The sequence below is a fragment of the Platalea leucorodia genome (genome assembly GCF_965183815.1).
Source record: "Platalea leucorodia genome assembly, chromosome: 1".
Taxonomy (NCBI): domain Eukaryota; kingdom Metazoa; phylum Chordata; class Aves; order Pelecaniformes; family Threskiornithidae; genus Platalea; species Platalea leucorodia.
In genome coordinates, this window is record NC_138823.1 from 146,531,253 (window position 1) to 146,553,189 (window position 21,937).

The 21,937-nt window shown below is 38.3% G+C and overlaps 1 protein-coding gene across 1 annotated transcript in view; it reads left to right on the forward strand.

Annotated features, from left to right (window-relative positions):
- The window catches only part of LOC309594118 (macrophage mannose receptor 1-like), a 32,708-nt gene that overhangs the window by 3,538 nt on the left and 7,233 nt on the right, over positions 1-21,937 (forward strand). Inside the window, exons 3-24 of the mRNA XM_082319416.1 lie at positions 200-373; positions 1,839-1,997; positions 2,802-2,915; positions 4,898-5,044; positions 7,311-7,493; positions 8,035-8,192; positions 8,591-8,701; positions 9,843-9,958; positions 10,404-10,552; positions 11,048-11,247; positions 11,558-11,685; positions 12,302-12,389; positions 12,960-13,095; positions 15,200-15,238; positions 15,345-15,508; positions 16,635-16,702; positions 17,135-17,235; positions 17,893-18,035; positions 19,199-19,304; positions 20,119-20,315; positions 20,759-20,861; positions 21,542-21,771. Coding sequence (XP_082175542.1) covers positions 200-373; positions 1,839-1,997; positions 2,802-2,915; positions 4,898-5,044; positions 7,311-7,493; positions 8,035-8,192; positions 8,591-8,701; positions 9,843-9,958; positions 10,404-10,552; positions 11,048-11,247; positions 11,558-11,685; positions 12,302-12,389; positions 12,960-13,095; positions 15,200-15,238; positions 15,345-15,508; positions 16,635-16,702; positions 17,135-17,235; positions 17,893-18,035; positions 19,199-19,304; positions 20,119-20,315; positions 20,759-20,861; positions 21,542-21,771 — 3,014 coding nt within the window. The remainder of the gene's footprint in view (positions 1-199; positions 374-1,838; positions 1,998-2,801; positions 2,916-4,897; positions 5,045-7,310; positions 7,494-8,034; positions 8,193-8,590; positions 8,702-9,842; positions 9,959-10,403; positions 10,553-11,047; positions 11,248-11,557; positions 11,686-12,301; positions 12,390-12,959; positions 13,096-15,199; positions 15,239-15,344; positions 15,509-16,634; positions 16,703-17,134; positions 17,236-17,892; positions 18,036-19,198; positions 19,305-20,118; positions 20,316-20,758; positions 20,862-21,541; positions 21,772-21,937) is intronic.

A 21,937-nucleotide genomic window follows, 5' to 3' on the forward strand; every position in this document is an offset into this window, starting at 1 on the left:
CATAAGTAAATAGTAAATTGCAAGACCTACCCAGAACTTCCTTGGAAGACACTGCTGGTGACAGCAGGTCCCCAGTTACACTGGTGTAACACTTTTATAACACTTTCTCTACATAGTCTTATGGAGAGTACAGATACATAGACAATTGGGTCCCCCAGATTCCTGTACCTATATTATCATTTCTCTTTTGCCCCCTCAGATGTGTTTACACTGTTAGGAAATGCCAATGGAGCTCCATGTGTCTTCCCCTTCCAGCTGGCTGGTAAATGGCACGCCGGGTGCACAGCTGCTGGCAGGTCAGATGGCTTGCTGTGGTGTGCAACAACACCTGACTTCGATGCAGACCATTTGTATGGGTTCTGTCCAACTGGCAGTAAGTCCCAAATGCTGACATAGATGCTATAACACAACACTGTTAGGTGAATATATCAATACTGAGATGCTGTTACTAATATGGAAGGGAAAAACTTTGTAATGACTATTTTACTAAAAAATGTCTCTGCCATGCCATAACATTCCTTACAGAAGAAACAAAAATGTTTCCTATGAGTCTACAGTGAGGCTGAAAGTTGTCTGGATGTGTCCATCAGTAGCTAACACCCACAAAAAGGCCAGTATGCTTTAAATATGACTGCATTCAGCATAAAATCATCTGACAACTGAGACGTTACTCAGAGCCTAATCATAGAATCACAGAATCACAGAATCATTTAGGTTGGAAGAGACCTTTAAGATCATCAAGTCCAACCGCTAACCTAACACTGCCAAGTCCACCACTAAACCACGTCCCTAAGCACCACATCTACACGTCTTTTAAATACATCCAGGGATGGGGACTCAACCACTTCCCCAGGCAGCCTGTTCCAGTGCTTGACAACCCTTTCAGTGAAGAAATTTTTCCTAATATCCAATCTAAATCTCGCCCGGCACAGCTTGAGGCCATTTCCTCTTGTCCTATCACTTGTTACTTGGGGAAAGAGACTCCTTTCAGGTAGTTGTAGAGAGCGATAAGGTCTCCCCTCAGCCTCCTTTTCTCCACGCTAGACTACCCGAGTTCCCACAGCCAGTCCTCATAAGACTTGTGCTCTAGACCCTTCACCAGCTTTGCTGCCCTTCTTTGGACACACTCCAGCACCTCGATGTCTTTCTTGTAGTGAGGGGCACAAAACTGAACACAGTATTTGAGGTGTGGTCTCACCAGTGCCAAGTACAGGGGCACTATCACCTCCCTGGTCCTGCTGGCCACGCTATTTCTGATGCAAGCCAGGATGCTATTGGCCTTCTTGGCCACCTGGGCACACCGCTGGCTCATATTCAGTTGGCTGTCAACGAACACCCCCAGGTCCTTTTCTGCCAGGCAGCTCTCCAGCCACTCTTCCCCAAGCCTGTAGTGTTGTAAATGTAAGTAATGATGGCATAGTTTGAAAAGCAAAATTTCCATCATTGGAAATGTTTGCGTTTAAGTTGTATTTCAGCCAAGAATTAATTTGGGCATAGCCTATGAGCTGCTGAACAGGTTTTCAGAGTAGATAATGACCAAGGTACAGTTTTGCTTTATTGATCTCTTTACACTATTTTTTTTCACCTGGAGATTATCAGATTTGACAGGGGAAACTGAAAATAAAGGATGAGAGGCCCATCTCTGCTAATGTCAATGGCAAACCCTCTTTTACTTAACAAAGAGCAAGCTAATGGAAGAGTATGGGTTTTGGGGGTCTGAGCCTTATTTGCTCCAGAATCTCATTTCACAAGTAAGCTTACAGTTAAATTTTGTCATAACATTTTGTGTAAGATGTTTATAACAAACTGCAATACTAAATCTTCTTTCTCTCACACAGACAATGACAGATTTTGGAGTACAGATCCTTTGACAGGAACCTACTACCAGATAAACTACCAGTCAGCTCTCACGTGGCACCAAGCAAGGAAGAGCTGCCAGCAGCAGAGCGCAGAATTATTAAGTGTCACAGAGATACATGAACAAATGTATCTAAGAGGTGAACTAATAAGCAAGACCCTGTAAAAAGAGTGTCTAATGTTTTTTTTGACTGATTACAAATGTTTCAGTGCTTTAATCACATTACAACGAATAGCTGATGTAATAATAGTATAGGTACTGCTAGAGAAATAGCACAATTACTGTAAATTAAGCTTTTTACAGGAGGAACTTTTGTAAGTTGTGGAATTGCCATTTGAAATTATTTCTATTATTTTTTCAAAGAAAGTTAAGAATTTCCAGCTAATTAAGCAAAAGTTGGCTGAAGCTCAGAAAACACCAGAAGGGTCCCAGAAAGGGACCTTACAAGAAGGAAAGTCATTATAGGAGGCAGTCATTATATGACTTTTGTGTTAAGAAATCAGTATTCTTCACATATATCTAATGAAATAGATTTTTGGAAATACCATACAAATTTTGTACAAAATGCTATTAAAATCTACAGACTTTCTGGATTTATGCATAGACTGTAGAACGAAGGCCCTGTATCAATTGCTCCACACTCAAGCAAACTTGTAACATAAATATTAACAATAGCAATTCAGTGTTCCAGTTTTCAAAGCTTATTGCTTACCTATAACTGTAGAATAGCATTAAATTCAGATAAACTAATATACAAAATAGTCTTTTGCCATTCTCTATCCTTTAACTACAGAATAAACTCTCTGGGTTTATTCTCAGTAAACATGGATTCTGTATTGAACTTAGAAATCACGAAGCAGACGTTTATTATCTTCCTCCAAACTTTGAAAATGCAGAGCATTTCGTAACGAATCTCATTAGAATTCAACTCTTGGTTACCTAGATTTGATTGACAGCAAGAGATCCTCTCTCTGGATTGGGCTTAACAGCCTGAATCTCAACAGCGGCTGGCAGTGGAGCGGTGGCATTCCGTTCAGATACTTTAACTGGGCACAAGGTAGTAATCATTTTTTTAACAGTTTTTGGAATTAATCTTTCCCGCCAGAATGCTGAATGCGTATTAACTGCTGTCCTGTAGTAATCCCCATGAACATGAGGAAATGGAGTTGAAAGGCTTATGAGACATGTGAGATTAAAAAGCTGAGAATGATGCTTTTTTTCACTGGATATATCACAAGGAGTTTCAAGCAGAAGAGTTAAATAAACTCATCTCCTATCAGAAGAAGATAAAGTGAAAAGCACTAGTTGAGCTGTAGCATGCTAGGAATGCCTTTAAGTCAGTTAAAACCTCTGGGTCTCTTCAACTCTCACAAGGGTTATCAGACCCTGCATCCTGCAAGGACTCAGCTGTTTGTGAGATTCAGTCTTTCAAAGGCTTCCCCTTCACTTTTTATGCTTTTCCTCTTTCTTCTTTCCTCTTTAACATTCAAGAGAGGCTGTAAATAGAGTTCACAGCATTGGCAGTTTATCTTTGAAAGTCACTTAATGATTGCCATGGCAACAGCTGGTTGCAGCAAATGCTGAATGTTTGCTTGCTGAATAAATGCACGCATATTCCGTCTTTTGGCCTTCCCCAAGTCTCGAAGGTGCCATCTGTTTTTATCTGGCACAGGAGATGAAGGGAAAGCCCAGAGCTGCTGAGTCTGGTAGAGGGTTTTCTACCTTCTGCTGACCTGGTCAAATTCCTTAAGCTTTGCAGAGAAGAAGAGCAGTTTGCTCTCAGGTCAAGCAGCCCACACCCTTGGAGTTCCTGTATCCCCACATGATGGCTGTTATGATGAGTTAATCTACACTTTTCCAGTTTACTGCAAAATTATTATAAGTTGTATCTTTTGGGGGGAGGAAAAAAAAAAGTAAGTCATCACACTGTGGACCCCTCTGAGAAGAGGAAAACACTGGCCATTCCCCAAGGACAGTGGTCTTGGAGAACCTCCTGGAGGGCTGGTTGCAGAGGCAGGCAGGGGAGAGACACACAGCAAGTGTGAGGGCATGTGAGGAGACTTGGCTTGCAGCAAGGAGCAACTCTGCAGCCAAGTTGCCAAAGGGACATGCAAAAAGGACCTTTCCAAAGGGCCTGAGCACAACTTTTTTGTTCCAGCACACCACTGAAAGCTGCTGGACCAGAACCTGACATAGAAAGTAAATACTCCCCTGCAAGAGCATTGTGGAAATGAGATTTGTTTTCACATGTGATTTTGTATGCCTCATCCAACAGATGTGCCTTACATTTCATTTTAGGAATTCCATATTATTATTTTTGTGCTCTGTTAAACACAGCTCTAGAAACTAGAAGTCATTTAACATGCTCCCATAAAGAGGAAGTCTACCCTGTCAGGCTTTGACCAGTCTAGGTTCCCACCACTCCCTACTCAACTGCCAGCATAACTGGGTCCTGACCACAAATTGTGTATAAAACTAGATGTTTCATGAGCTGTGAAACCATGAACTCTGATTTCATACTGTGTGTGTATGGCATTGCAACTGTAGCAGCACCTGGTACCCCTTTAATGTCTGGACTCTTCAGTCCAGCATCTACTGACAACATAATTCTGCAACTGGTTGTGAGCTACATATTCCTCAGCAGATCTATGGCTGACTCCTATGCACAGGCTGATTAAACAGGTGGGGGGGCAAGGAAAGGACTTGCTGCAGCCTCTCCATCAGTGCAGGCTCAAAGCTTCGTTTCTCTTCTGTGCAAGCCAACAATTTTCACAAAACTTATAGGAATGTCATATTTTTGATACCACTGTTCTGCAATCAAATATGGCAGGAAGTGTGAATTATGCAACAAGCATCTAAAGAAGTGTTTTGATGGGTACTTTTGAGTTACGTTTCCTTATCTCTGGTAGAAAAATAACTGTAGCAATGAAGTCATGAGTCTATAATTGACACATGAAAAGGCTGGAAGAAAATTTTTCTTCCAGCAGCTGACATAAAACCTGTGCTACAAAAAAATAATTTGGTTTTTATTCTATGAAGGAAGCCCTGAGCCTGAGCCTGAGAAACTCTGTGCAGTACTAAATCCCAGAAGAGATGCAAAATGGGAAAACCAGCCATGTGATCTGAAAGTTGGCTATATCTGCAAAAAGGAAAACTCCACACTGCATCCTTTCATTCTTCCATCAGGTATGTCAAGCAAATAAAAACTCTTTGATAAAGATAGAATTGGTGTCACTAAAATGAAATTTCATGGATATTTAAAATAAAAAAAAAAAAAGCATTGCCATTTGTTCTTCTGCTTTGACGACTGGCACAGAACAAAGCATACTGTTATTTCTTTAACCAAATATACTTAAATAGTGGAAATGTTCCTGGAACCCAGTAACCACACAAGCAATTTTTATTTCATGTTGTTACTATTCATGATTCCAGAGGCACTGGTCTAAGCCATACACTGTCACAAAGGTACCATGGACTGCATGGACGTGAAAATAAAGTTAGAGATGCCTCACCCTTCCTGCAGTGCATTCTAATGAAAATACCAAGGCTTATCACTGAAGTCTTGGAAAGATGGCACCAATAGGCTCAAACCACCTTCTCAGTGGGATTGCCTGTAACCTAGAAATTTCTCAGTGCCGGGGAATGTCATGGAGCAGATCATCTTGAGTGCCATTACATGGCACATGCGGGACAACCCGGGGATCAGGCTCAGCCAGCATGGGTTTATGAAACAGAGGTCCTGTTTCACTAACCTGGTCTCCTTCTATGACAAGGTGACCCGCTTAGTGGATGAGGGGAAGGCTGTGGATGTTGTCTACTTGGACTTTAGTAAGGCCTTTGACACTGTCTCCCACAGCATTCTCCTGGAGAAGCTGGCTGGTCATGGCTTGGATAAGTGCACTCTGCACTGGGTTAAAAACAGGCTGGATGGCCAAGCCCAGAGAGTGGTGGTGAATGGAGTTAAATCCAGTTGGCGGCCGGTCACAAGTGGTGATCCCCAGGTCTCAGTACTGGGGCCGGTCCTGTTCAATATCTTTATCAACGATCTGGATGAGGGGATTGAGTGCACCCTCAGTAAGTTTGCAGATGACACCAAGTTGGGTGGAAGTGTCGATCTGCTGGAGGGCAGGAAGGCCCTACAGAGGGATCTGGACAAGCTGGATCATTGGGCCGAGGCCAACTGTACGAGATTCAACAAGGCTAAGTGCCGGGTACTGCACTTCGGTCACAACAATGCCACGCAGCACTACAGGCTTGGGGAGGAGTGGCTGCAGAGCTGCCTGGCAGAAAAGGACCTGGGAGTGTTGACAGCCGCCTGAACATGAGCCGGCAGTGTGCTCAGGTGGCCAAGAGGGCCAATGGCATCCTGGCTTGTATCAGGAATAGTGTGGCCAGAAGGACCAGGGAGGTGATAGTGCCCCTGTACTTGGCACTGGTGAGGCCGCAGCTTGAGTACTGTGTTCAGTTTTAGGCCCCTCACTACAAGAAAGACATCGAGGTATTAGAGTGTGTCCAAAGGGCAATGATGAAGTTGGTGAAGGGTCTAGAGCACAAGTCTTACGAGGAGCGTCTGAGGGAGCTGGGGTTGTTTAGTCTGCAGAAGAGGAGGCTGAGGGGAAACCTTATTGCCCTCTACAACTACCTGAAAGGAGGTTGGAGCGAGGTGGAGGTCAGTCTCTTCTCCCTAGTAACAAGTGATAGGATGAGAGGAAACGTCCTCAAGCTGTGCTGGGGGAGGTTTAGATTGGATATTAGGAAAAACTTCTTCACCGAAAGGGTAGTCAGGCATTGGAACAGGCTGCCCAGGGAAGTGGTTGAATCCCCATCCCTGGAGGTATTTAAAAGACAGGTAGACATGGTGCTCGAGGACGTGGTTTAGTGGTGGACTTGGCAGTGATAGGTTAATGGCTGGACTCAATGATCTTAAGGGTCTTTTCCAACCTTAACGATTCTATGATTCTATGATTCTAGAAAGATGGCAAAGAAGAGCAAGTTCCTTCAGACCACTTTTCTACTACGCTCTCTGATTTATTTAATGAGACTTAGTATGGAAAGGCACATGTGCAGAGAATTATTTGTGCTGTGGTAATAATGCCTTTATGAAATATGCAAAGCATAATTGGGTAGGGAATATTGTGTGAAAACACTATACATGGAATTCCAAAATATTGCTCTGTCTAAAAGTGAGTATTTCACACTAGTGAAGTCCAGCTACCACTGGTGCCATTATTTTCCTCTTTTGTTTAAATGCAGTATGTTTTCTGTAAAAGTACAGTGTGCAACAGCAGACTAAAATGTTCTATATGTATGAGGAACAAATAGAAGTACTGTTTATTTGCAATCACTCCATTTTCATTCTAATTAGCTAATTAACTGATTTAAAATGTAATTCCAGTTAGTCTAGACTTCCGTTTGCACTGTTTAAAAACTTGAAATATCTATTGATTTGGAGGGGATGCAGAGCCTGTTAAATGCCCAGAAGGATGGTTGCCCTATGGAGATCACTGTTTCACGGTTCATAGAGAGCCCAGAGTATGGAGAGAAGCCCTGATTTCCTGCAATGAGAGCAATGGCAATCTGGCCAGTATCCACAACCCTGAGGAGCATGGCTTCATACTGTCTCAGCTTGGCTACAGTGAGTATTTCTACAGGGCAGTGTTTGGTACAAATAGAGAATTATATCATTAGAAATCTTACAGGATGTTTAAAAAAATTCTTATTGGTGTGATAAGAATATTTATAGGGAAGCCCAGAGATATATAGGTTAAAAAAAACCAAACACCAAAAACCCACAAGAGGGATCATTAGTGCTCTCTTAATTTTCTTTTTTGTTCTTTTGATTTCCATTTGTTTTTCACTGCATGAAATCACTTGAAGGAAATAACAGCTCTAGTTACTGCAGTATTTGGGCACATTATCTGCCTCAGACACCTTGTAGCTGTAGATACAGTAATGGACTTTTACTGATAAAGCTGAGGAATCTCATTTCCTGCTGGTATGTCATTTTTTAACTTCTTGAAATAAGAATGTGAATTAGATCTTAAAATAAACTCCACTGTCATTTAGTCTAGATGAATTTGTATTGTAACATGGCAATTTCAGCTCATCTCCATAAAATCTTGCTCCTATGGACTGTTTCAGTTCCAGTACTAACAGAGGTGAATTTCTGTTCTTAGAAGCTGCGGATGAGCTGTGGATTGGTCTGAATGACCTCAACACTCAAATGTACTTTGAGTGGAGCGATGGGACTCCTGTGACGTATACCAAATGGCTGCCTGGAGAACCAACCCATGCAATCAATGGGCAAGAAGATTGTGTCATTATGGCAGGAGAGGTAGAATCATTACGCATTTGTGTAGCACTAAACTATTTGATTTTTGTTTCTATTTTTTTTAATGAATGCAACTTAGAAACAAATCGAGGAATGGTATCTTTATTCACTCAGAAAGATGGTTCTTCTAAATTAAATTTAAAATTCAATTAGAAATAACTAGATAAATGTTCGTATCTGATTGTGAGTATACATTATATGCCAAGCAAACCTTAACCGTCTGCCCGTAACAGTTAGCTTAACATAACGTCACAATTAAGCATAAATATTTGGAACTCATTAAAAAGTACAGATTTTTATTCTCTCATTGAAGCAATATTAAAAAAAAAAAAATCAATAATGTTTCTAAAGAAAACAGGTTCTGCCTCACTATTTTTCACCTCTTCCCAAACTGCATCTAGGATGGATACTGGGCAGACAGTGCCTGTGACAGAAAGTTAGGTTACATCTGCAGAAGACACCCACTACAAGGTGTTTCTGGGACAGTAAAGACTGATCCTGCCTGCCTGAAGGTAAGAAGGAAGTGTAATCAAGAATCTGGTTAGCAAAAATTCATTGTTTTCACAGGCTCTACTTGACATTGAAACTATCTTTTTTTTTTTCCCCTAACAAGTGTGATTGTACATCAAATTCAGGGTGATAATTTTCACTACATTCCCTTATTTAAAATAAAGTTATTTTGAAATTCTTTTAGTCAATATGAGTCAGGCCCATTATCTCTCCGAACTGTCTGTGAAAGAGGCTAAAGCCATTACTGCGGTTTTCTGCATATTTTTTATATTGTTCTACAGCCATCTGCGGTTATCTAAGACGTAGTAGAGACTGGGAACCATTTCTGGACTATGTGGCATGATGCAAGATGATGACAAATCTCATTATTGAAGCCAAATCAAAACAATCAAATTGCTTTCATGAGTCATTTTGTTTTGAACAAGTTATTTTATCCTACTGCTTTTTTTTCTTCTCTTTTTCCCTCTTTTTACTTTCCTATTTACTACCGTTCCATATTTAGTAACATTTCCCACAACCCCATATGGGGAACAGAGCTGAGGCTCATTGTGCTAGATGGAACTAGGCAGTAGGCAAATACTGAACACAAATTTTATTTACCTTTCTCGGATGCAGCAAGCAAATCTTGAGCTGGTATAGAAGGGAAAAGTAACTTGGAATTCAGCTGTAATTTTGAGGATTTTGCTTTTCAGTAGTTTTTATTCTACATCTTCAGTCACACTTTTTAGGTGAGCTGATGAGTTAAATCAATTAATTAGTCTAGTCACTGTTCTTTTAACCTAGAAACATCAGGAAACTTGAGTCAACATCTCACTATAACACAGACTACTCTCTGGTTCTGAGCAAGGAAGTATTTTACTCGCTCGCTTCTGAATACACTCTCCATTCTGTGTGCTTCTGACTTTTTTATCAGTTAAAATTTATCAGTTACTAATTGTCAAAAAAGGGGGACTCATATGCATTAAATCTCTTCTTTCTGAATGTTTACTAAGCTTAATCTCCATTAGTCCACTGGAATTCAAATTAATATATTACTGCATTAGGTTATATTAAAAATATGTTGATTCAAGAGCAGACACTGAAATTCAAGCACTATAACACATGCTCTTTTTACTGCAAATATATTCCACATGTTCTTGACAGGGCTGGGAAAGACACGGTTTTTACTGCTACCTGGTTGGACATACATCTCTAACATTTTCAGAAGCAAAGAAAACCTGTGAAAGGAGCAGTGGTTATTTAACAAGTGTAGGAGACAGGTATGAAAAGAGTTTAAAAAAACCTGTACATCTGATGAAATAATCTTGGAATTTTATAGAATAGTTGAGAACTTTTTTGGAAAAAAAGTGTGAAACCAGAAAACCAGAATATCCTTTTTCTGGAGGAAAAAAAAAAAAAAAAAAAGAAAATACAGTAGGTCTTTTCTAACTAAATATATTTTACACATTCATGTTTTCCAGTACTTTACTCTGAAAAAACAGACCACAGCAGCTCCTGGTCTGTAAGGAGCAGTTTTTCAGTATAGCATGGCTTCCCTGCTATTGAAGATAGTCCATCTGCTCTCCAGTTAAGCAACATATTTCCACTTAAAAGGAAGCCTAATTGAGACTCTATTCATTCTAGTCCTGTGCAGTTTATGATGCTGAAAAATGGCAGACTAAGGGAAAGCTAGCTTTAATCCCCATCTGACTCCTGTCATTTCAGATATGAGCAAGCCTACCTGACCAGCCTCATTGGTCTGAGCTCTGAGAAGTATTTTTGGATTGGTCTCTCAGACATGGAAGAGCAAGGGATGTTCAAGTGGGTGACTGGTGAAGGTGTTCTGTACACAAACTGGAACGCGGCAATGCCTGGTACTCTGCCATTGGAGTAAATTTATGCTACTAAGGAACTTTCTGTGTTGTAATTCTGAACTGCTTCCCAACTTTGCTAAAACACATCCATGATGACACATATGAACATTCTGCCTTTGAAATAGGAGTGTCTTTGATATAAGCTGCCATGAAAATATTTCTTTTCTGGCTCCTCATTGCTTACAAGTGCAAAATCAAACTAAGTGGAAAGGGTGAAATCCTTTCCAGCCTGGGTGACAGGCTGCCAAATTCTTGCAGTGAGTGGCATAGGAAAGAGGCAGGCAAGGGGTTGTTCATGCACTAGTAAAGCTTTTCAAAGGGGAGGGAAGATGAACAAGGACTCCACTCGCTGGTTTCCTCTTTTTACAAAGCTGGTCCTTTGAGCAGACACTACACTCAGTGTTTCAGTCTTTTGTAAATGAATCACAGGAGCTGTAAAAATGTCAGGGGAACCACTTTAAAACACATTTCAATTTTCTTTTATGTCTCACAAAGGGAATGAAGCCGGTTGTGTTGCCCTAAGGACTGGAAATGCAGCTGGACTATGGGATGTTCAGAACTGTGAAGTAAAGGCAAAATTTCTCTGCAAAAAACTAGCTAAAAAAATTACTCTTCCTCTTGCTCCTGAAACTGTTTCTGATTCCAAATGTCCCTTGGGCTGGGATACAAGCAATAGCACTAATTCATGCTTCAGAGTAAGTATTAATTTTTCCAATAATCCTACTCATGAAACAGAAGAGCACCACATAGATAGGGCATCTAAACTTCAAAGAATGGCACGTTATTGCACAAATGTAACAAGCTTTTACACAACTATTCATGGAAATCACTGCAATTATCACTCTATCAGTGATACATAAGGTTATACAAGTAGCATACTCTTTAATCCATATTATATATGATAATTGCAATGGAATGTTTTCCTATTTTGCTTATACAAGGCAGTCAGTAGATCTACTTCAACATGCTGTAAACACAGTGTTCTACCTTAAAATTTATCCATAGGTTTTTGTGAGAGAAGAAAACCAAAAGAAAACATGGTTTGAAGCCCGAGATTTCTGCAGAGAAATTGGAGGAGACCTGGCTGCCATTAGAAGTGAAGAAGAGCAAACACTGATAGAAAACTTAATAACGTAACTAAACAAAATATCTAATAATTGATATTTTGATGTAACAATACTTTATATAGGAATAAATAAAAATATTCTTGAGTTGCTCCTGAGATAATTAGTTGAAAATCTGTATCTGTTTATCATCGTAGTCATAAGAAAAAGAACTGAGAAAATATTTCATTTGGGTACCATTTTCAAAGACATTTTTTGAGTTCCTAAAATTTGTCATCATCCTCAAATCTTTTAAATTAGAAAAAAAAACCAACCCAACAACCCAATAATTTGAATCCTTCTCTGTCCGACTCATTTCTAAGTTTGTTCACTGAATCATTTTGAAACTAAATTGTGACTTCCAGCAAACCTGAACTTTTTATTTCTCAAAGAACACTATAATCACAACGCCAATGAAGAAAAAAATGTGCTGTGTTTTCAACACAACCATTTGCAAAGTATAAAATTTTAAGACATGAACTTACATGCTAATGGGAGTTTGCTGACCAACAGCATTTTGCTCTTTTTAAAATTTCTACTCTATTTAAAGTCTTCAGTAAGTGTGAGAGTTATTGTCCCCATATTGCAAAATTTAACAGAGCTAACCACATACATCCTCTTCTATACACATTTTTTCACACTCTAGAAAAAAATCCCCATCATCTCAGCCTTTCTGGATAGGTTTGCAGTGTTTGGATCCCGATGGTGGGCTTTCCTGGAGTGATGGATCCCCGGTGAGTGTTTGACCTTGCCAGTTTGTTTCTGTTCTGACTTTTTTGCTGTTGGAGCTGTTTCCATGACTGGTGTGGATGAAAGTTGTATAAGAATTCCCCCAAATGTCTACCTTGCCACTGGGTAACACTAAATCATTATTCTTCATACTGGTTTGGAGAAGAAAAAGGCCAATAAACCCTGAAGTTAGACCATCACAACAGTGGTAACATGGAGTACTAGTTGCAGCTACAATTATCTAAAAGTGGCAAATATATGAGAAAAGTCTTTCCTGATTTTTATTAGTCTCTGGTGATATATTGCCATGTTCCTCTCCCCTGCTATTGATTTATAACCTCATTTGATTCGAGTTTTCATGGGACTGCTGGAGTCTGTTAAATGCTGCATAAACCCAGAGCCTTTCTTTTTTCTTGCAGTGACTATATTGCTTTAATAGCCTACATAGGCTGCACAGACATAGAAGGAAAGTAAGGAGTGGTTTGAAACTTCAGTGCTACTTCTCTTTCCTTCCAGAGTACAACTTTTTTCCCTGTATGACAAGAATAAAAACCAAAGTTGTGTTTCTTCTGTAGGTGAACTATAAGGAAAATCATTATTTTTACAATACTGCATTTGAATATTGTGGAGCAATTAGTGAAGAGCCTTCCATGTCATGGACTAATTTGCACTGTGAATACAGTCATAACTGGATTTGTGGAATAAAGAAAGGTAGGTTACTTTTTATTCTAAACTCACATTAGGAAGAAATTTAAGCTGAATCTATCGAAACAGAAAGTTCTGCAAGTTACATGCTTGTAGAAAATTTGGTTGATTTCACAGGAATTTTGTGTAATGAAAAATAGGTCAAGACATAGAAATACTTTCAGAATACAATGGTTCAACTGTTAAACTTTTTTTTTTGTTTTATTTAAAAAATTGATTATGATAAGCTAGACTCAAAATATACTTGTTTATGTAATACAGATTTGTAAAAAATAAGGTGAAAGCAACCTCAAGGGCTTATCTGGTAAAATCCACCGCTCTGCCCAAAAGCAGGTTTTTGTGAAAACAGAAGCTTTGACTGACATGAAAGTGTATGTTTCTTGGAACTTTTACTTGTAGGGAATTTCCAAGTTGGAGGCTAAGGCGGTAGAGAGGGAGAAAGAGAGGACTGCAATTTGCAAAAAAAAGATTACTTTAAATCTCTGTATCCTTTGTGAAGTGAAACTTCACTACTCCACTCAGGTGTAGCTTGAATGCTACACAAGGACACATAGTCACCTACTCTGGTTTAAACAAGACTACCAGCATACTAAAAACATTCTCTTTGTAAGACGACATGTAAAGAAACTCCAGTAACAACAGGCTTGCTGTAATGAAAAGATGGCAATCCAAGCTTCAAAATTTATATGCTTTACGACAATAGGCAGGCTCACATCTTCCTCTCATACCAGCAGCAAAATCTATGTTTACACTTCTGTGGTTTTTTTTTTTTTTCAAAATGTAACTACTGTTGAGAAAGATATCCAGCGAAATAAGAGAGGAGTCAATTATAGTTTTGTATTGAATCACAAATTTTATTTCCAAGACTAACAGGAGTGTTGCTTTGGTGGCTCTCTAGGCTCCTTCACACAAGCCGTAAGGGTTAATGTTTAAAGTGATAGTTTTCTAACTAAGATCATGTCTGTGCTGGTGAATTGTTCAAAATAATCTGTTTCTAACCAAGACACATTTTCTCAGCTTCTCATGCTTAAAAAGCAATAGTCATAGGAATCTATCTCAAAGAGATGTTGTGAAGATACCTTTCCTGGTGACTTCTTCTGTAATTCCTCACCTGCATGACCTGCACAACTAAAAATCATTAGCAAAAGTGTCAATAGTAGTTGTATACTGTTAATTATTATTAGTGTATGAATGGCAGAAATTATAACTTGAAGAAATTACCATCATTAGTCAGCAGTGCATAAAGTCATACTGAAAGATGCTGAAATAGTCATAATACTTTGTACTTCCAGAACAGACATATTTTTTTTCTTTTAAATCTTTTCACAAACCATACAAGAGATTATTTTTAAATGGTGACATGACTTTTTTACCCAAGCGTGTGTGTCACACACTTCATTTAATGTAGTTACACATACAGCAACACAAACATTATGATGAATTCCTGTGGAAAAAAAATTAGAAGGGTGACATTTGTTTTACATTTGTATAGCTCTTGGCCTTGCATGTTTAGAGATACATTGCTCCAATATCCCACTCTGTGTGATGTGGAAATTTTTCATTTAAATTATTTCTCAAAAGCTGGTGGATTTTCAGTCAAATGTGATTCTTCACGAAGTAGTTTCACAGAAAAAAAAAAAGTTTCACAAACAAATGGATACTAATAAAATTTAAAATATTTTGAGGCAAAAATTTGTTTAGTACTTGAATTTCTTGTTCAGATACAAGACAATGTCCATAAAGAATCTTACTATTGTGCAAAGTATACCAACACTGAAGTAAGGTATTTTCACTCTTTAGTATTCTTTCAGAAACAAGTACTCATTCAGACTAACTCCAGTCACCTAATTTAGGCAACATTCAGGATGTACAAGATGCACTTACCAAAAACCTACCAAGACAGAGATGCAGGGCTGTAATACATCTGTTATTCCCCGAACATCCATTTTTGCTTTGCATCAAAGATACTACATAAATATATTCCGCATTGAATATGTCAAATATGGAAAATTGATAGATATAAAGATCATTTCCACTAATTGAACACTTATAGTGGCTCAACATTTGAGAAACATTTTACATCTTCATTTTTTTTCCCATTTCATTACAGGGACACCCTTGAAACCAGAACCTCCGGGCTCTTCTGCCAGTAAGCTTCTGTTTATTTTCTCTTATCTAAAGGGTGGTATCATGTAACAACATCAGCTTTGTGTAAGGACCATGAAGAATACAGAGATTCCTCTTCTGTGTTGCAGCATATGAAGTCACGGAAGATGGCTGGATTTTAAAAGGGGACAAACAATATTTTTTCAGCACAGAAAAGACGTCTATGGAGAAAGCCAGAACATTCTGCAAAAGCAATCATGGAGATCTTGCTACTATTGGAAATAACAGTGAAAGAAAATTTTTGTGGAAATGTGTAAGAGGAAATTTGACTATGTTATACCATATATGGCCTATATACCCTGCTGCATATGCTTGCGAAGTACAGGAGAATGTGCTTGTTGCACAATATTACTACATTTTATTAGCATTAGATTTAAATGTTCAATGAAAAAATATTTATTCTACAGATAGAGCTTCTCTTTAGGAAAATAAATGCAAAAGAATTTACCATTTACTAGGGTGTGTATATTCTTGTATATTCTAATCTAAATAGAGTTCTGCCCACGACCAAACATGTATAAGGAGCAATGAACAGGCAGATTAGGTGTATACTGCGAAAACTGTCCCTTTGCCAGGGTAGTTACCTCTCATCTGAATATCGTATTCTAGAATACAGTGTTATGTGTAGATGTGAGGCTACTGCCAGCGTAGCTTTGATGGTCACATACCGCATCATGTTGCTGAACAAAACAACTTTTCAAAGAAAGGTTTAGCCTGGTCCAGATCAGGGACTGATGAACTTGGACCTTCATGAATTAGTTTTCCTGCAACACATATCAAAACTCTTCATGTATTTCAAGGGCACTACCTACACGTTGTCTGAGATGGTTCTGATGGGCACGTGCCAAAGCCGTGGCAGAGGCACGCTAACAATTCAACAGCATGGATGTTGCCTCAAACCTCTGCCGTAATCCTGTTTGCTTTACTAATACCAAAGTAGCCACACAACCTCCTTTCTGTTTCACACTATTAGATGCTTGTTTTTATTATGTGGGAAAGGATATAAAAGGAGGAGAGGACAGACAGCTTGAGACACAGGAATTACATGGCTGCTTGAGAACAGGAAAGTACTGAAAAGTTTCATACTAAGTTTTTTCTCAAGTCTTCCTTGTTTCTTTTCAAATTGAGAACAAAACTTTGAAAGCTTTGATCATACCAGTAATGCAGCCAAAACTGGGAAAGCAGCAATAAAGATAATAAAGCAAAAGTATGTGTTGTATGGTACTTACTTCAACAGGGGTCCTCTCTGGTGACTACACATTCATTTATACAATGTGTATTCATCTATTTACTTCCATAGCACAAAATTTACACTTTTTCATATTAGATAACTACTAAATATTAGAAAGCACTAACTAAAAGTACATTTTTGTGTTTAGATCTTAAAAAATGGCAAATTGGAGTCATATCTCATAGGATTAATTCAGAATGCTGATCGACAGTTTAGGTAGGTGAACAAGATACATCAAGATTCATAAAAAGCGGTTGTAGAAGTTTTGTACCACCAGAGATCCTTCTGGAGGGACCACTGCAAAGGAGTTAAATGCAGATTCAGAGAGTTAAATTGCATGTTGAAACGTGTGCTCTCCTTTGGTTTAAATACATTGTAAAAACACTGTTTTTAATGGCATTTTTATAGGGAATATAGATGCTATGAATCATAGATAATGTCTGTTAAAAATAAAGGTATTTTTGCTCTTTGACTCGACATGCAGGGATTTCATTATCGAAGGTCTTTTAATCCTAATAGAAACTCAATTTACAGACAGGCTCAGCTGTATTTTTTTTAAATATTTTTAGCATGTTAAGGTAGATTTTTCTGAACTGTTCCAGGAACATTGAGCAACTGCTACTGTTTTGTTGTTGTTTTTTTTTTCAGCTGGTTGGATGGAAGCTCGGTGCACTATGCAGCTTGGGCACAGGGTGAGCCCAATTTTGCAGATACTCAAGAAAATTGTGTGGTCTTAAATAAAAAGGATGGTGAGTTCCACAACTTTTTTTTAAAAGTATTTTTATGGGCACTGCTCTTCCCTTGTTTGTTAAAAATATCTTGCCAACTTTAGTCCACTCTTTCCTAGCAATTTGGGAAAATATGCATAATAAAGTATAGTCATTATATCTGAGGTTTCTTCAGGGGCAATATTAGCCATAAAAGTGGAATATAAGAAATTGATTTTAATGGGGAATGCAGGGACAATCTGATCACTGATTTTTCAGCTGCACAAACAATATGTTCTATTCAAGCCAAGAGCAAATTGGTCTTTCAAAAAAATAATTAGAGAATAGTTAGCAAATGAATAGAACATATATGGAGTTTCACATTTTATAGTGTTTTCACCGATAAAGTGTTACCTTACACTTGCATGTTTCAGTGCAACAAAGCTGTTTGGTGGGCTCTACTCAGAGGTCACGGAGCTGCCATATCAGCCCTCTTGCATGGCCACTACTTCCACAGTCACAGCAGGACCAAGGTCCTACTGTAACCAGTGATGATAGGAGGTAGAGTTGAGCTGAAGCATGTTCTCTCACATTCCCAGGCAGATTGCTTTCAAACCTACAAGCACGGAAGCCAGTGCACTTTCCCACAAATTTCAATCTTATTCAGTGTCTTATTATCTATATTTAAATTGATTTCAGGCTTGTGGAATGATGTCAGCTGTGGTTTTTCAAATGGCTATATTTGTGAGAGGCACAGAAATTTTACAAACACAACACTTCCTTCAGCAGTACCTTCTCCTCCTGGAGGATGTCCTGAAGATTGGCTTTTATTTAAAAACCAGGTATGATAACATCCATCTAAGCACAATCATATCAGTCCTTGGGAAGGTACGTAAAGATATACAAGAGGCATTTCAAATCTCAGATATCTTTTGACAGTGATTATCCAAAGTCACATTAAAAATTGAACCAGTTGCCTAATTCTTGCAAAATGGTGGTTTTACAGATTTTTAATTGTTTAATTGGTCATCTGAGATACATTGGAAAAACTGCTACATTGTATATAGTTTAAAAAAAATTGAACTGAATTCAACTGAAAGTACCAACTATAGTGTAAAATTAGTCATTTGAGCTGGAATGAATCAGAAATAAGGCCAAATTTTTCCAAACAGGCTTCAATGTAATGCTTGTCTCTTCCCAAAAGGGACAAACTTGATGTGCTTATTAAGCAAGGGTTCTATTTTCTAGTGTATACAATATTGCTATGAAAGCACTCATGGATACTCACTGGATTTTATGCCAGTGTACTTTTTTTGCATTTTTGTTACAGCCTTCAGAGTTGTTATCTTCCACAAACTATGCAAGATAATTCTCTGACAGTGCTGCTGGCGTGCCACAGAGCAGAGGGTGAGCTGTAAACATGGAGAGGGCACACTAGGCAGACTCCTAATTAGCAAAACCATTTCAGGGTGAATGTGTATTGGTAATGTGATCACTACACACTTTTTAAGAAATCATGAGTCTCATACTTCCATTAATAAAAGAGCTGTAAAATGAAAAAGGCTGAATACACACATGAGAGCACACTGACCATAGGCTCTAGGTCAAAAACATTTTTCAGAAAGTTCAGATGATTCCACATTAAACCCTGGGCTGGGCCTTTCTTATAGAGTCAGCACTTCTTTGTCTTTTACTAATGATGGAGGACAGCTTCTAAAAATCTCTGAGTTGGTTAACACATTAGATTCTCATCAGACTCCTACTGTGGTTTGTAAATGGTTGGTTGAGTTTTGTTGCGATTTTCTCAGTCCCTCACAGAAAGACACAGCCTAAGTTTCAAATTGGTGAATGGTTTTGACTAGGTTCCAGAGCTGAGTCCCTGTTAACTTTGAAAAATTATTTTGTGGGTCTGAGTTGGGCTAATTTCTACTTAAAAACTAGTGCAATTCAAACCTAAAGTCCTTTTGCTGTCACTCACTAAGAGTCTATACTCATTTTTCCCTAGTGTTACAAATTTTTTGGCTCTTCCTATGAATACTGGCATACTGCAAGAAGAACTTGTATGAGCCTTGGAGGAAACCTGGCGAGCATACATAATGAACAAGTACAAGGTATAGTGCAACAGCTCTTTAGGTAATAGATAGGATTTAGTCTGTATACACTGGTCATTTCCTGCAAAAAGAACATGGCAAAAAGAGATAGTATGTAAATGCATAATATATATACTCAACATGGGTTATATGCCCATAGCATGAAACATTTTTGGAAGAACTGGAATGATCTGTCTAGGGCATGCTAGTGATGCTAAGGGTTGCTTCCTCCTGTTCCATGCAAACTGCTTCATATCATTTATAGGGTATGAATTAGCATAAAATAACAAATTCAGACCTGGCATTTGTAGTTTTAGACACAGAGAAAGAAAAGTAATCCATGGTCTGTTTCTGCCAGAAATAGAAAGGGATATATTACTATACCTCTCTGAAATGATTGCCTAAATTCTGCAACTTAATTCAGCAGTAGAATGTCAGAGGAAGGCACGTTTTCACCTTGCCTATGTTCCCGGGCTTCCACTTGCAGCTGTATACAGCTACACATTTCCATCAGTCAATCAGCTCATCCTGAGTGTTGTAAGTGAAGTAAGTGAACTCAGTAGACAATACGGTGGTCAGGCAGGTTTTTTTGTATCTTTCCTCTTTCCAATCTTGCTTCATAGTTCCAAATACTTTCACTCTTTGAGACTTTTTACAGGCAAAGGCTTGCCATAACCTTGAAATAAACAACTTGGGTGAATTTCTGATCAAATGCTAATTAAAATGTATTTACAAGACTTGAACTAACCAAAATACTTACAGATTTGTTTATGAGCTGATGTCTTGACTGATGACACGACATGTTAATCTTTTTTTTTGTTGGCTTTTTTCCCAGCTTTTCTCACTTACCATTTGAAGGATGTTTCAAATGATCCCTGGATTGGCTTGAATGATATACTCAGTGAACTCAACTTTGTTTGGACTGATGGAAGTGCTGTCTCATATACAAACTGGGCTCCAGATTCCCCAAAACTTGTAGAACCTGTTTTGTTTCCCAGTCTACGTCCAGAAGATGGCCACAATCTGCAACAGGTAAATACCGTTGAGTGTTTACCATGAAGTTAAATCTGAGGAGCAATATCACTTCAAATAAATAGCTCACTTTGCCACGCACATTGCCTCAGCCTTCTCCCCAAGTTGTTCATCTATCTTTAGACTGGGATTAGCGATAAAAAGTTTCAATGTTTGAGTATTCTAGCTATCTCAGAGCACAAAATGGCATTGAATTCACACTGAATTGAAAGATTGAATAAAGATTGGATAGATTGAATAGTTTTCTTTTTCATAGTAATTTGCTGTTCATTTTGGAGAAAATGTAAGTGCAACATTAGAATTTTAGAAGTTAACACACGTAGTGAAACTACCTAGGGGGTTATAACTTCTTTTATAACTTTTATAACATACAACTATGTTTTATAGCTTCTTTTATAACTTCTAATATCACTGTACTCATATTCTTTCGCTTACTCCAACAGTTTGATTGTGTTTCTCTGAAGAGAGGTCATGCTGATGACACAGGAAAATGGAACAATGAGGAGTGTTACAAGTCCACAGGGTATATATGCCAGAAGAATAGTGGTGAGTTCTGTATCGCTAATCTTGAAATCTATAACACCAGGATTAAAATCACTTTTCTTCTTTAACATGCTTTATGTCAGTTATGGTTGTTTTTGGTTTTTTTTTAAGTAAAGGATCAGGAAAACCTAAGGGCTCATCTTACATCCCAGTGTTACTTAGCAATGTTTTGGAGGAAGGAATGATAAATAAAATATCAGAATTTAGGAAAGCAAAATTATTTTATTTTTAGAACTGTAACTAAATAGCTAAAAAACACAAACATTTTACTTACATCAGTTCATAATGATCTATAGATTATCATAACTGGTACGTTTTATATTTATCCAAATAAACCTGATGATAGTCACAAAGTTGCTAAGCCACAAAGAGTATTTTAAAAACATGCAAGGTAGGTGTGTTTTTTGACTGATGGAGTGAATTTACCTCTGCAATATAAGATACTGTGAATTTAGTGATTCAAAATTCTCAGAGGCTGAAAATGTATTTCTTTCATCCAGAAAGTTCACTGTTGTTTTGAAGTTATCTGTTACTTATAAACAACTAATCAGAAGGTGTTCCATTCTATTAGCAATTTTCTGCTAGGTTTGTAAATAATGAGGATGTTATTCAGTTGCTGAAGTCAAGTACGTGGCCTCCAGATTTATCTGTTCTTGTGGTGATTTTTTTCCTTATTCCTACAGATCCTGAACTCTTTAAGTCATCAGCAACGCTGGACTTTGCTTTTGACCATTCTGGTGGCATTAGCTATTCTGTCACCCATTCCAAAATGAATTGGGAGGAAGCACAGAAGAACTGCAATAACAATGCCTCAGAACTTGCCAGCATTTTAGACCCATATAGCCAGGCACTGTTGTTCTTACTTGCACAGGAATATGGAGAGCCTCTGTGGATTGGTCTTAACAGCAACGTGGTAAGAACACATACATTACATACAGGTAGCCAAGCCGACACTGGACCTGATCTTTATGCTCTCATCTTGTAACCTATAGGAATTGCTGCCAGTGTAGTGCTGAAAACAGCATGTTACATCAGTACAGTACCCATTTATGCTGGAGTTCTTCAAATAAGACTCATAC